We start from the raw sequence: 15,009 nt of genomic DNA, 5'->3' as shown, positions 1-15,009 counted from the left end.
GGGTTAGTTATTCCCTGGCCGTGGGGTTAGTTATTCCCTGGCGTGGGGTTAGTTATTCCCTGGCCGTGGGGTTAGTTATACCCTGGCCATGGGGTTAGTTATTCCCTGGCCGGGGATGGGGGCAGAGGGACCTGGAGGGAGGGGAGGGCTCAGGACAGACACCCAGCATCACGTGCGTGGATGCTGTCGGCCCTGGCCAGGAGGGCAGGTGGGCCCGGCCCAGGGTGCATGCGGCATGACCCACCTGCCGCGGGCCCGCGCGTCCCCCAGGGCCTTCTGCAGCCGGGCATTCTTCTCCTCCTCCTCCAGCAGCCTCCGCTTGACAGCACGCAGCTCCTGCTGGGCCTCGCACTTGATGTCGTTGGCCACCACCACCGCTGTCTGCAGGTCAGCCTGGAAGCGCCGCCACTCCTCCGTCTCGTCCTAGAAGAGCCGAAGTCCGCGCCCACATCAGACCGGCCCCCAGGCAGGGGCTGCGGGGCCCCGGGTGGGTCCCCGAGCAAGGCTGGCTGTAGCAGCCTCGCCGCCGGGAAAAGGCGCAGGCGGGGCTGCAGCCTCGGGTGTCGGAGTGCCCGTCCTGAAATCAAGGCCGCCTGAACTTCCCTCCCGGCCACACCGTTCGTGGTTCCAGGGCCCGGGCCCCGCAAACCTGCTATACACAGCGGGCCAGGGAGTCGTCAGGGTACCTCTCAACGGTGTCCAAACCTATGTTCACGGGGACCCCTCCAGTAAAATGATGGAGGGTGTCCCACCCCTGCCGTGACTGCGCCTCACCTTTATCTGCTTCGTCAGAGTCTTCAGCTGCCTCTCCAGGTCCGACTTCTGTTCCTCCAGTTTCATCACGTTGCCTGGAAACGAATAGGCAGACGGAGTTGGAAAAGTCTCGAGACCCTGGGGAGAAGCTAAGCTCGGAAGCAGAGCAGACCCAGATCCTCCAACAGGCTTTGAAGCCCACCCCTTCTGCCTGCCGGGGCCCCATCTCAGCGTCCTGAGCACGGGAGCCAGAGGCGGGGGCTCCTCCAAGAGAGAGTGGGATGATTCGGGAAAGCGGCGGTGTGAGGTTAGGGCACAGCCTCACAGAGCTCCGGGAAGAGGGCAAACAGCGGCTCACACTCACACACTTACTCTCGGCCTCCCTGGAAGCGCAGGCGGCATCCTGAACGTCCTTCAGCACCGTGAGGTGGAGGAAGGGCTTTTGCGTAACAGCGGATATGGCTGGTTATTACCGTCGTGACTTTTAGGTCAGTTTCTACAGCCATGGGACTTAACTGCAGTTAAAACTCTGAATCACTTGGGAAGCTTTCCAAAAGAGCAGATGTTCAAGCCCCAGACTCTGCACAGACTCAGAATCTCCCAGGGTGACAAGGGTCTGGCGGGTGTACGTTAACAGCTCCACTGGGGACTGGACTTCCTTTCCTTAGTAAAGAACATCTTACTTGGAGGGTGTTATGCTCAGTGAAATAAGTCAGAATGAGAAAGACAAATACTCTATGATCTCACTTATACGTGGAATCTAAAGAATACAACAAACCAGGGCTTCCCTGGTGGCGCAGTGGTTGAGAGTCCATCTGCCGATGCAGGGGACACGGGTTCGTGCCCCGGTCCGGGAAGATCCCACATGCCACGGAGCGGCTGGGCCCGTGAGCCATGGCTGCTGAGCCTGTGCTCCGCAACGGGAGAGGCCACAAGAGTGAGAGGCCCGTGTACCGCAAAAAAAAAAAAAAAAAAGAATACAACAAACCAGTAAATACAACAAAAAAGAAGCAGGTTCCACTTACTTTCCAGCAGACATAGAGAACAAACTAGCGGTTACCAGTGGGGAGAGGAAAGCGGGGGCAATATAGGGGCTGGGGATTAAGAGGTACAAACTATTAGGTATAAAATAAGCTACAAGGATATATTTTACAACACGGGAAATATAGCCAATATTTTATAATAACTATAAATGGAGTAACACTCCAAAAATTCTGAATCACTATCTTATACACCCGTAACTTATACAATATTCTACATCAACTCTACTTCAATAAAAAAAATAAAATAAAATTGAATTAGAAACTTAAAAAAAAATCGTCAGTCCCTCTCTGTCTCTAGTTCTCTCCACGTTGCTGTCAAGAGTCGTTCAGTTTAAATCTGATCGCATCCGTTACACGTAGTGTCAGTTCTCCAGTGGGTCCTCACGGTCCCTCCAAAGCTGTCCTTGTCTATTAAGGATACAAACCGGAATTACCAGAAAAGCTTCAAAAAACCCACACATGGTCAGGTTCTACCCCAGCAGTTCAGGTTCACACGTGGGGCCTGAGGATTTGTGTTTGGGGTCAACGGTGCAGAAAAGGACAGCGCTCCGTAACTTCTTTTTATCTTTCTGTCCATTCCTCTTAAGGGTCTTAAGGGGGAGGACCGGTTCATCTCGAGATGTATTTTCGTGTCCCCGCGTCTCCTGGTGAAAAGACACCTATCAACACCCTAACGTCCCCAACAGACGTTTACGGCTTCTCAAAAGATGCAGGTCTGTCACTGTTCTTTTCAGTCTTGGACACATTATGACATAACCAGAGGGAGTGGGCCTGACATGTGCTCCGGATAGTAATTACATGCTGCTTTCCTGGTGTGTCTGTGCTGACTTTTTAGGATTTGGGGACAGTATGACCAAATTCTCGACAACAATAAATCACTGAAGCAAAAACAAACAAAATACAAACGAAACAGGTCTCCTCCTGTTTGGCCCTATACTTGTGCGGTCCGGCGTCAGGTGTTCTGCTGTACTCTCAGGTGTGACAGTGATGCTGAGTGTCCTGTCGTCACCCCACATTGCACACGAAGTAGCTGTGACGCGGACCACCGGAGCGAGGCGTAGACTACGCGGCCAGGTGCCACGGTCGAGGCAGGTACGTACAGTCGCCAGGCGCACGGGATCAGCTCCCGCGGCAAAGGCGGGTCACGTTCCCGTGGGCCTCTGGTCCCGACGTTTTGCGCATCGGGAGCCTCAAGCTTTCCGTTGCTCTGCACGGGCGCCGGAGGCAGTGGGAGCGCTGTGAGTACTGGTTTTGGGGGTTACAAGTCAGTCTGGGCGAGCAGGTGAGTTCGAAAATAAGGGTTCCTCAAACAATCAGGATGGGCTGTACCCGTTGGGGGACTTTTCAGGCAACCAGCCGTGCTATTGCCAGTAAGGCCGGTGCCACTAAAAGCTCTGCACGCTAATTCTTTTGTTACGAAGGGAAAACACATTAGATGCGATCATTTGATAAGGCTTATTTGGACAAGGCAGGCAATGTTTAACTAATCTCTGACAAACATCCCTCCCTATTCAAAACAAGCAACCGGTTCACAGGTAAGGCATATACTGGTGCCTCTTGAGTAAGAAGTGGGTAACATCTGTAAGTCATTTGATACCAACCACCCATGGGGCCCATGCTGGAATTGTTTTCTCCTGAGGCCAAGAGCACATGCCGTCCGAATCGGTCCCACCCCCTGCCCCCTACCCTTCTATCCATCAGAGCCCAATGGCAACACCTGTTGGCACCTGCCGTGTGGTCAGCAGTGGCTCACACGCGGTGTTCCTAACTCCACACACTGTCCACCCACGATCCACAGTCTTTCTTCTGTATCACCTGCTTTGCAGCTCAGTCGAGGAGACTGACGATTCTGTCTCTTTTAACTGCCGTTCTTCCCGGGAGACCATAGCACACGCAAGAGGAAGACCTCTCACCAGCATGCTCCCCTCCCTCCTGACCCACGCGGCCCGGGGCTTGGTTCCACTTACTCTCCAGTTCACTGATGAGCTGCTTGTTGTGTAACTTGACGGCTCGATGCTGCTCCACCTGGTCCTCCAGCTCGAAGATGGTTTCCTTCATGTCTTTAATCTCCGCGTCACTCTCCGACGCTTTCTCCTGCAGCTTCAGGCTGGTTCTGCTCAGCTGTTCTGCCTGACGATCGCATATCTCCTTCAAGTAAGAATAATCCTTTTCCACCTGGAAGAGAAGGAAGGTTCCCTGCTCACCTGGACAGGAAAAAGCTGCCCGCACGTCAGCGTCAGGCCCATCGATGCAACGGCAAAGGAAGCTCTGGGCACGTGTGTGTCCGGCACCGTCTCTGTATCCTGAGCCTCGGAAACGGCCAAGGCAACAGATGTGCAGAGGAACGTGGTGGCTGTTAAGTGGCCAAACGGGGGGATTCCGGGCCCCTTCCTACAGCCTACAGAAAGCTGCAGTGCTTATTAAATACCCTTCCTGCCCCTTCCGCGGTGCTGCCCAGCCGCCTCGCGTCCGCTATGCTGCCGCGCCCCCTGCTGGGGCCCCAGGAGGCTGACACCCCCCCCACACACACACACCCCAAACTTCTGTAGCTAAGGTGTTTCTTTAGAGGAACATCCATGTGACAGCAATGCCAGAAATGTGCACACGCCAGACAGGGAGAAGCGCACAACACGCCCATTTCACCTGTTCAAGTTTAATCAGTGAACGTTCTCAACACACAGAAAAGCACCAAAGGTGACGGTAACCAGGCGCCAAAACAGATGAACCCATGGTTAAATGTTGCCACGTCTGCGAAATCTTTAATGTTTGTTAAAGCCTCAACCTTCCTTCCCACACCAGAGAGTGTCCAAAAATTGGCATGTGGTTTTTCCTCGAATGGTTTTTCAGGTTTACTGTATGTGGACGTGCCCAAGATAATACACAGTATTGCTCTGGATGTCTTTAAAGTTTTACACAAATGATATTACACTGTATGAAGCTTCTGCAGGGCACTGTATTTACACTGCGTTGTGTCCTACGGTAAGATGCTCCTGTCCGGTATTATACTCCGTCCTGTTATATGCTATGCTGACTACACTTCTGTAACTTGTTTTCAACTAGGTTTTTGAGATGTATTCATGATGATACACATTGCTCTGGTCAGTACTCTTTTTTTTTTTTTAAGGAAAGCTTTCTTTTTTTTTTTTTTTGGCCGTGCCACAAGGCTTGTGGGATCTTAGCTCCCCAACCAGGGATTGAACCCGGGCCCCTCGGCCATGAAAGCGCCAAGTGCTAACCACTGGACCGCCAGGGGATTCCCTAAGTCACTACTTTAGAGGCTGCATTGTGTTCTATTGTCTGAATGTACTAATTATTTTATGATTATGAACTATACCCTGTTTCTGTAGTTCTCTGTTATTAAATAACTATACATTTGGTAGGTAACATAAGCTTGATACCTAACACATTTCTTACTAGATTTGGGAGACGGGGTCTCCATATATGATACAGTTTTTTTCCAATTGCATTTAATGTACAAAACGCGTGGGCCGTAAGCTCTGCAGTCTTCCCCGGTGTATCTATCCCTGGTGCCAACACCGCCAGACCCATAGGAGGCATCTAATGAGTAGTTGATGAATGAATAAACAAACACTGGAGGGCAGTATTGCACTGGTTTTCAACTGGGAGGTTGTGACAAAGGATAACTAAGGAAGGAAGGGAAGAAGGGAGGAGCAGAGACAGAGAGAGAGAGATAGAGAGGGAGAGACAGAGAGAGAGAGAGGGAGGGAGAGAGAGAGAGATAGAGCGAGCGCCGGTGTGGGCAAGGTAAGGGAGAGAGTGATGGTGAGAAAGGGTGGCTCTGGAGGGCCATGCCCATCGTTGCAGCGGGGTCAGGAGGAGCCTGAAGGCTGCTGTGTGACATCCAAGGGGCGGAGGCTGCAGGCCCAGAGCCAGACTGCAGAGTTTAAATCCCAGTTCTGCCAGACCAAGCCCTGTATCCTTCCAGCTCCCTGCCTCAGCTTCCTCATCTGAACAATTAAATGAAACAGTGCACTTCACGAGTTTATCACAGTGCCTGGCACGTGGTAGGCATGCGAAGGAAACTTATTTCTCTCTGTCTTCGTGTATGCACATTAAATGATAATACAGGTCCAAGAAAATTACAACACATGGAAAACACCAGAAGTCTTATGTTCTATGATAGCTACTTTAATAAACGGAAGGCAACTCCTAAGGAGAAAGAACCACTACATCTTGGCTACTAAAAGGCTGACGTCTGGCAGCCTTTAAAAAGCAGCCACAGGGCTTCCCTGGTGGCACAGTGGTTGAGAGTCCACCTGCCAATGCAGGGGACACGGGTCCGTGCCCCGGTCCGGGAGGATCCCACATGCCGCGGAGCGGCTGGGCCCGTGAGCCATGGCCGCTGAGCCTGCGCTTCCGGAGCCTGTGCTCCGCAGCGGGAGAGGCCACAGCAGTGAGAGGACCGCGTACCGCAAAAAAAAAAAAAAAAAAAAAGCAGCCACGGAGGGCACCTGTGAGTCTTGCATCCCGAGTCAGACCTGGCTTTTCTTCTGCAGAGTGACCGGGCTCCACATCATGGAACCCTCAGGCTGAGGGCTGCTCCCCTGGGGTCTAGAAACATGCCCATTACTTGGCTGGGACTAAAACGGGAGGATGTGACCAGGCGAGGCAAGGCCGAGGGCCTGAGGAGGGTCTCTGCGTGCAGCAGAGGCTGCCGGCCTCTCAGCGGCTCTGGGCTCCCGTTACGTCCTCCACGTTGGGGTCATGAGCACAGGCACCAGTGTAAGCTCAGCGGCGGGGAGGGGCCCCTGTGACGTGTGCCGAGCACAGCTGAGGCCAGCCAACCCATACGCCAGTGAGTGCACTCTTCCAAATTACACACATCGCTCTTCCTTCTTGATTTTGGGATAATTCTCTCAAGTTTAGCCATGTATTCTGGAAAGCTCTTTTATTTAAAAGAAGAAGAAAAAGAAAAACCCTAAGTAGCTTCACAACTCTTCCCCCAGGGGCTGGGTAGTAACAGGGAGGTACTGTTATATTCCTCTCACAGAGTAAACTCATGGAGAGAAAAATTACATCATTTGAAAAGAACAGCCTGTTCAGCCGCTCAGACCAGCAGCCTGCCCCTGACGACTGTCGGGCTCCAGCTGCCCCCGCACCCAGCCAGTTCCCCTGAGCCCAGCTCCTCTAGTCCAAGAACCGCACTCTGCGCTCACACACCCGGTGACGTGGTTTCTTTCCAACGCTTCCCTTTAAAGTGAGAAATCACTCACGTGTTCCAAGCACCTCTCCTCTTCAGAAGCCAACTTTCTCTAGAAATGGGCCGTGCAGAACTGCACCACAAATATGTCAGATGAATTCCCTGGGAGCCCAAGAAAGGTGGCGCTTAAAGCCATCCCTGATGCTCTGACAACCAGCAAGGGCAGGTGGTAGCAGAGACCGCTCAAGAGGGGCTGCCTGAGCCAGACGGACGGGGCTGGGATCTCAGCAAGGCTCACCGCCTTCCCTCTGGCCTGTCAGACACTGAAACTGAGGACCCGCTATTGTCAGAGGCCTGTTCCCAGGGAAACTGACCCTGAGATCTCTGGGCTGTGCACAAGGAACTCACCCGGGAGCACTGTGGAGACCCACACCTGCAGGGGCGGGGGCAGGGCCGGCGGCGGCAGAGGGGGGCAGCGGTGGAGCGGTCACAGCAGAGGCTCAGCTCCTCCCAAGGCAGCTCTGCCCCAGGACGCCCTCCAGGGCTGCCCCACGCTGAAGCAAGGGCCAAGGGCCAGGCCTTTCTCCACGCCCTCACCCCCAGTGGATTAGCCATGGGGGCACTCACCCCGGAAGGCGGTGGCTCTCCCCACAGAGGGCAGGTTCGGGGAGGGGCTCCAGCGGGGTGCTCGGGAGAGGAGGGCTTCGGTGCTGGGGGCCCTGGGGGCGCCCCCCGTCCCCCCAGATATTACAGAGCATTCCTGGGCTGGCCACGGGGGGCACCACACACACCCCTAGATTCTCTCCCAGGGGAGTGGACAAGTGGTTGGCATGGTTTCACCACCAGGTGATCTGACCACGGCGGGTGAGGGTCGTCTACACGGGCAGAGAGTGGTGACGGCAAGTTTAGAATCCTACCCACCCTACCTGCAAGGACGTGTCCTCCCCTGGCGCCGCTGAGACGCTTTGCGAACCCCAGCAAAGGTACACGCAGGGTGTTCTCCTACTTGTGTTCTTCCTGTGTCTCAGATACCGGAGGGGCAAGGGGTCCTCGGGCACGAGAACGGAGGGGCCTCCTGGACTCGGAGGCATCTCCGTCCGGCCTCAGCATCTACCCGTGGCTGGGTTGGCAGGTTCCGAGAGCAGCCGGGCTTTGCCGGCCTGGACGTCCCTTCCGGCTCCACTACTCCCACGTCCGACAGCCGCCCCTCCTCAAACCTGCTCCGTGTTCCGTGACACCCCACCTTATGGGAAGCAGCACAACCACGCTGTCAGTGACACAGCCAGAGATCTGCAATGAACTGAACCCCTCCTCTCTCCCGCACACCCCCAAACGACCCGCCTGTCCATCAACTGACGAAGGGATAAACAAAACGTGGTCCGTCCGGACAACGGACTATTGCTCAGCTCTAAGCAGGAATGAAGTTCTGGCTCACGGTACGATGCGGATGAACCTCGAAAACGTTGTGTCAAGGGAAAGAAGCCAGACGCAAAAGGCCACAGACTTCAACTCCATTTAGATGAAATGTCCAGATCAGACAAATCTACAGGGACAGAAAATAGAGCAGCCGTGGTTGCCAGGGGCTGCGGGGGAGGGGATACTGAGGAGGTGACTGCTCTCAGGTACAAGGTGATAAATACACTCTAAAAGTGATTGTGGCGACGGCTGCACAACTCTGAGAATATACTAAACCCCACAGACTTGTACACTTTATATGAATTGTGTCTCCATAAAGCTGGCATTAAAAAAAAAATTCTTCAGAGGCTCCCACTGGCTTGAGGGTACAGTTCAAAGCTCTCGACTGGGTCTCCTCCGGGCCCACCGCAGGTGGCCACCGTGCACTCAGCAACTGCAAACCACTTCCTCGATCGGCGGCCGAGAACTTGCTGTTCTCTTCCTGCGACATTCCCGCTGTCCCCGCCCCACCAACACACCTGACTCCCCTCAAGATTCAGGTTATAAATCAAACAAGAGGACGTGTCTTGATGACTCAGCTTTTCGCTGAGAACTTCTCTACTGTGTTTACACGTAAGAAAATTTTTCCTAGTTCATCGAGACCCAACCGGTTGCTTTCTTCAAACCAAAGGGCTTTGGCCCCCGTTAAGACTACACTGTATTTGAGCCCTTAAGGTCTGCTTCCGGTGGTTCTTCCTCTCTCCTCTTTACTGTCACGTAACCAGGAAGCAGTGTAAGTCAGGGATTCAGACTAAGAGCTCGGGGGTCAGACCCGACTTTGAATCCTGGCCTTCATCAGTTAATTAATTAAGCCTCGTAACTTAGTCATTCTCTGCCTCAGTTTCCTCAACGGAGAAAAACAATAGATAACGACAGTGCCCACAGCCTAAGACTACGACTAAGTGAGGTTAAAGACCCAAAGGCCCTAAGAGCGCCTACTAAAACGGAGGCTGTTATTAAAATATGATCAACTTTTATTTCTTAACGTACTGATATAAAAGTCTAGCAGCCTCGCTCTCCTAATTCTGTTGCGAGTTTCTCTGACATTCATTCCTTCATTCATTTACTCACTCACTCAACAAGCATTTACTAGGTGCTTAATACATGGAAGAAGTGACATGTCACGACTGTACATAGTATGACGGCTTGAGTGACTGTACCATGAGCGTGTGTTATTTTGTTGTGTTTGTTTTACATCGAACTTGGTTATTCCAAAACTCCTTCTGCTGGCTCTTGGCCCTGTTCTGAGCAGACACCGCTGATGGAGAGCCGGGTCTCATTCACTCTGGCCTACGTTTGCACTATTTTTTTTACAGTGCTACTCTGCACGGGACAGGGAATAGACAGGCTAACTCAGTCTGCACTTTTGTTCTGGAAAAAGAAAAATGGCGACGGAAAACTCAAGGAAGAGGGTAAAAAATCTGTATTTCACCGGGGAACCCTCGAGGAGACCTTCAGAAGCCAGGGCTGTGATGCTCCCCGAGGTGTTTCCCAAGATCTCACCGGGGAGGTGAGCGCTGGGGTGGCCAGAGGCTTCAGAGACCAGCCCTGCGGTCAAGTTAAAGAAGAGAATGGCGCTCAGGCCCAACTCAGCGCCACCGAGGTGCCCGGGGCGGGCAAGAGGCCCCATCTCATTCGGGACATGATCACCTGGGTCCACAAGCCCACAGCCCCCCAGAGCTGAGGGTCTCCCTAAAGAAGGGACGCTGCAGTTGAGACCTAAAGCTTAAGACAGGACCTGCAGGGGGAGGAAGGGGGCAGCCACACCTGAGGGCGAGAACTGCGCCCCGCGGGGATGGGGGTGGTGGGAGGGCAGTGAAGGGGCCGAGGCTGGAGGGGGAAGCAGACAAGCAGATGGGTGGGGAAGTGACCACGCGGAGTCCTGCTGGCTGTGGCAACGGCTCACCTACCCAGGGGCCACTCCCCCTTCTTTTCTTACTTAGAACGCCCATTTATTCAGGAATCAGGCTGTGATCCTGTGATTTCAGGGAAGGTGACCAAGGGAGGGTGTGTGACCCAGTTCTGACCAGGTATAAAGGGAGGGCTGCTGAGGGGCTCCCAGGGAAAGTTCTTCCCACGGGACTGAGAGCCTCCTGCCTGCAGGGACCGTGGGGACCAGACGCTCAAGAGGTTGCGCTCACCTGCGCCCCAGGCAGGAAGGCTGAGAGGGTCACGGAGCCGCCAGCCTGGAGCCGTGACGTTACCCAGCCTGGACCCCAGGCTCTGGGTTACGGGGTAGGGTGCGCATCTGCCGGCTCGGGCACCGACACCAGGGGTCTGTTTCTCACGGTCCAAAGCGTCACCTGGGTATCCTCACGGACCACCTGCTATTTAAGGCAGGGTCCAGGTCCCTCCAGTCCTGGCAGGGTCCTATTCTCAGTCACGGGGACAGGATCATCCAGTTGGCCACGCCGTCCTCTCGAATTCTGCTTTTGCCGTTTGTGGCCAGTAGCTACCCTAATTATTCTGCCTTGGTGACCAACGCTGGTCGCACGATCACCAAGTCACCTCTAGTTTTCCCCGACCATTCACAGCAAGTGCTTCTTTACGATCCCCTTACTCCTCGGGACAAAACACCTGAGTTTTTGCAGAAAGAACTGAATTTCAAAGGATACCACCTATAAGCTTTCAACCTCAGGAGGGGAAAAACATCAGTGTTTTCTCTGAAAACGTCTAGGTTCCAAGCCTTATAAATTCTCTAGCTTGACATCAAGATCCCAAATGAATGAAAACTTGAAAGTCAAAAAAATGTAAACCTGGGTTGCATTATAGTCTGGAAACAATGATGTGGTCCAACTCCACGCCCCTGGCTGGCTGGGGCAGGCACGTGTGCAATCGCAGGAGGCCGAGACCTCAGGATTCTGTGGAAATCAGCCCCTCCCTCAAAGCTGTGCAGAGGTAGGTTACATACTCACACAGAAAGCTGCCAGCAAAGTTATATAATGGGTGTCACAGAAGCTCAAAGAATGAAGACATTAGCTGAAGACAAAGAAATGAGAGGAAGAGAAAGGCTACAAAACATTCACACCATTAACAAACACACCCGCCAACTGTCCACTCACTGTATGAGGAACTGACACACACGCACCCCACCCCCTCGCCCCGTACCAAAAGAAATTACTTTTTAAGGCCTTTCCGAGGCTCTTCTAACAGTATCTGAGTCACTTAAGTAACTTGTCTAAACTGGAGACTTCTACAGATTTACTAAATCTAAAAGGTCACAGGATGGCTTGGCATTGCCCTTCCTCTCTGTAAATAGGTTATTTTGTTCTTTTCTCGTAATATTCACCTTCTGCCAAGAATTAGGTGGACGGATGCAGGGCTCAAGGGCAAGAGCTGTTCAGCACCACGCAGTCTGCTTGGTGACAAAGAGGACAGCCACCCTGGCATCTGCTTAAGGAGGTTACGTTTGAAAGTTCTATGCAAAGTGTCCAGTGAAGCAGTTGAGAACTGGAGACTTAGAATTTACCCAGGAATGCAAAAGTGGCTTAACATCAGACTGCCTTAGAAAGTCTGTTACCCTAATCTACCTCATTCACACATTAAAGGAGAAAACTCATTATGATTATATAAAAACTATAAGATTTTAGTAGATGTACAAGATCTACTGCATAGATCTTACAGATGCCTAAGGTCTACAGCAAATATAGAAAAATTCAATCCCCATCCTTTTTTTAAAAACAAGCAATGAAGTTAAAACACTAATTCTTCGCAAAATACTTGCATAACTCAATAAAAGGTATATAGCCAATGCCTACCATGGACATCCTTCATGATGAAATGCTGAAAGCACTCCCTTTAAATCAGGAACAAGGCCAGGATCCCTCTACCATCACGCTTCTACTGTACACTTGGAAGGGGCCCATGGTCACCAAATTAACCATCAGCTGAGTCAGGAGGACCCAAGCGTTCTAGCTGGTCCAGCATTTATATCCTCATTAGAGTTTTGTGCTAAAAGTGCTCTGGTTTCCTTCGGGCAAGAATCCCTACGTCTTACCATCTACATTCACGGTTGCTGGTGGGTCAGTTGATATGCTTCGGTGGGGCTACAATAAGCTATTAGTCAGGCTAGGAGATCTGGGTTTTACTTTCCTATGTAACAGAAAAGGGCATAAAGATTAGAAGTTACAACTTCTCTGTGTACAAGCACAAAATCACAGACCTAAGATCTCAATCTGTGACATCATGCCTCACACCTTTTACCTCCAATTCATGTCAAAATACTAGCTAGGACCTTTTTCATCCTACTGTCAAGTATGTGATCATTCTAATCAGCAAGTAATTAATAAAGATATGGAATATATGAATAATATAATAAACAGCTTGATTTAAAGCATATATATTAAAAAATGCCTTTTCTTTCTCTCCAAAATAGACTCCATTTATCCTAGAAAATTCTAGACTTTACTGTCTTCATTTAGCCAAAGCTATAATAAGGGCCAAATTCATAGCTTTAAATACTTATACTATCAACCAAGAAAGGATAAACTTAAATGAACAAAGAATTCTACTCAAGAAACTAAGAAGAAACCAAAGAAATATACAAAAGGCAGGATGAAAGAACTGATAAAGATAAAAGTAGAAACAAATTAATCAGAAACAGATTAATAGGAGAATTGATAAAACTAATCCAACTGGGTCTTTGTGTTCACAGAATGTGGAGTGACATACTCTATTCTCCTGAATTGGAAGATTAAATATTGTAATCATGCCAGTTCAAGTTTGTATGCATGTCAAAATGTGCTTAACCTAGGAAAATGTCTGAAAAGACAAAGAGTAAAAATGTTAGCGGCATTTTTTTCCTCCAAGTAGTGAGATTAAAGGTAACATTTATTTTCTTCTTAAAACTTTTCTGTATTTTCTAAACCTTCTGTGATGAATATACAACTTTTTGATCAGAAAAATAAGCTATTGTCTTAAGATGCCAAATTATTTCTCGCTGATGCACGTATTTAATGTAATGCCAATGGAAATAACAAAGAGACAGATGAAGGACTGAGGGAGGACTTCAAGAAAGTTGCCTGGGAGATCAAACATTTTGCAACAGAGTAACAGAGGGGGGATTATTCCAGACACGAAATCTCAATGTAAAGCTACAAATTACCAACCGACAGTTCACATGGGCACCTGGCTAGTACCTGCCAAGGGTACCGCTTCCACACTTTCAATAAAATGCTGTGAATTCAGAACACAATGATAAAAACTTCTAACACTGCCCACCACTCAGATCGGCCCAATGCCAGAATCAGGCTCAACTGTCAATCAGTGACAATTCTTAAGGCAGATAAAGCAGGAAAGAGAAATCCCCCTGGGGGTTCAGGGCAAATTTGTTTCTTAAAAGAGTGACAGCCTGAAATAAGGTGGGAAGATGTTTTCAAGCTCTCTCACCAAGGGACCCCTAAATCACAGACCCAGAGCTTAGAGGAAACAGGAAATTGGAAGCCACCTGTCTACGCTTTTCCAGCACTGCTCTGTGGGTGGGCAGAATATCACACAATCGGGCTTCCCTGGTGGCACAGTGGTTGAGAATCCGCCTGCCAATGCAGGGGACACGGGTTCGAGCCCTGGTCCGGGAAGATCCCACATGCCGCAGAGCTACCACGCCCGTGTGCCACGACTACTGAGCCTGTGCTCTAGAGCCTGCGAGCCACAACTACTGAGCCTGCATGCCACAACTGCTGAAGCCCATGTGCCTAGAGCCTGTGCTCCACAACAGGAGAGGCCACCGCAATGAGAGGCCCGTGCACTGCAAGAAAGAGTAGCCCCCGCTCGCCGCAACTAGAGAAAGCCCATGCGCAGCAACGAAGACACAATGTAGCCAAAAATGAATAAATAAATAAATTTATATATAAAAAAAAGAATATCACACAATCACCAGCAATCTTCACCACAGAACAAAGGTCCAGACTGATTAAAGGATTATTTTTAAAAATGAAGGTGGTGATCATTTATTTGATCCTGGGTTGGGGAAGATCTTTCTAAGTAAAAAGGGGAAGGGTCAAAGAAGAAATGAAAACCAGATCTCAATGACCCAACAACTTGATACCAAGTGTTGGCTACGGGTCAGGGAATCCCTCTGCTGGTGGGAGCACACCTGTGTCACACTCCTGGCGGCCAATCTGGCCAAATGCATTCAAAGTCCTTAAAACAGTCATACTCTGACACAGTAAGTCAATGAGTAGGAATTTTTCCTAAGACAGAGAGATAAAAAATGATTTACCCTATTGAAAGACTGGAAAAGAACAAAAATGTTCAACAACAGGTGACTAGCAAAGTACTTAGGAAATATTTATAGAACAGAGTACTATCTGGCCTTCAACATCATGTTTCAAAGAATAGTTAATGATAATAGTTAATAGATATTAACTATTAAATAGTTAATAGTTAATGAAGAGTTAATGATTAACTAATAGTTAATAACACGCTCAGGAAACATCAGATTTTTAAAAACTTAATATACACAGGATGACTCTAAAAAAAATTTGTTTTAACTTGTGGGACACACACACACACACACACACACACACACACACACACACACACATCTGGAAGAAAACACCAAAATAGTGGTTATAGCATTACTTGGTGGGGAAACTT

At 50.3% G+C, this 15,009-nt stretch overlaps 1 protein-coding gene across 5 annotated transcripts in view; it reads right to left on the bottom strand.

Annotated features, from left to right (window-relative positions):
• SPECC1 (sperm antigen with calponin homology and coiled-coil domains 1) overlaps positions 1 to 15,009 on the bottom strand; it is a 257,971-nt gene that overhangs the window by 81,707 nt on the left and 161,255 nt on the right. For all 5 annotated transcript variants that reach the window (XM_029211776.1, XM_029211774.1, XM_029211778.1 and 2 more), the window contains 3 exons: positions 3,764 to 3,971; positions 775 to 848; positions 245 to 423 (listed from right to left, as the gene is read on the bottom strand). In XM_029211776.1, coding sequence (XP_029067609.1) covers positions 245 to 423; positions 775 to 848; positions 3,764 to 3,971 — 461 coding nt within the window. The remainder of the gene's footprint in view (positions 1 to 244; positions 424 to 774; positions 849 to 3,763; positions 3,972 to 15,009) is intronic.

Source organism: Monodon monoceros, unplaced genomic scaffold (genome assembly GCF_005190385.1).
Source record: "Monodon monoceros isolate NGI ecotype Baffin Bay Population unplaced genomic scaffold, NGI_Narwhal_1 Super_Scaffold_9, whole genome shotgun sequence".
Taxonomy (NCBI): domain Eukaryota; kingdom Metazoa; phylum Chordata; class Mammalia; order Artiodactyla; family Monodontidae; genus Monodon; species Monodon monoceros.
This window is presented reverse-complemented; position numbering and strand designations above follow the sequence as displayed.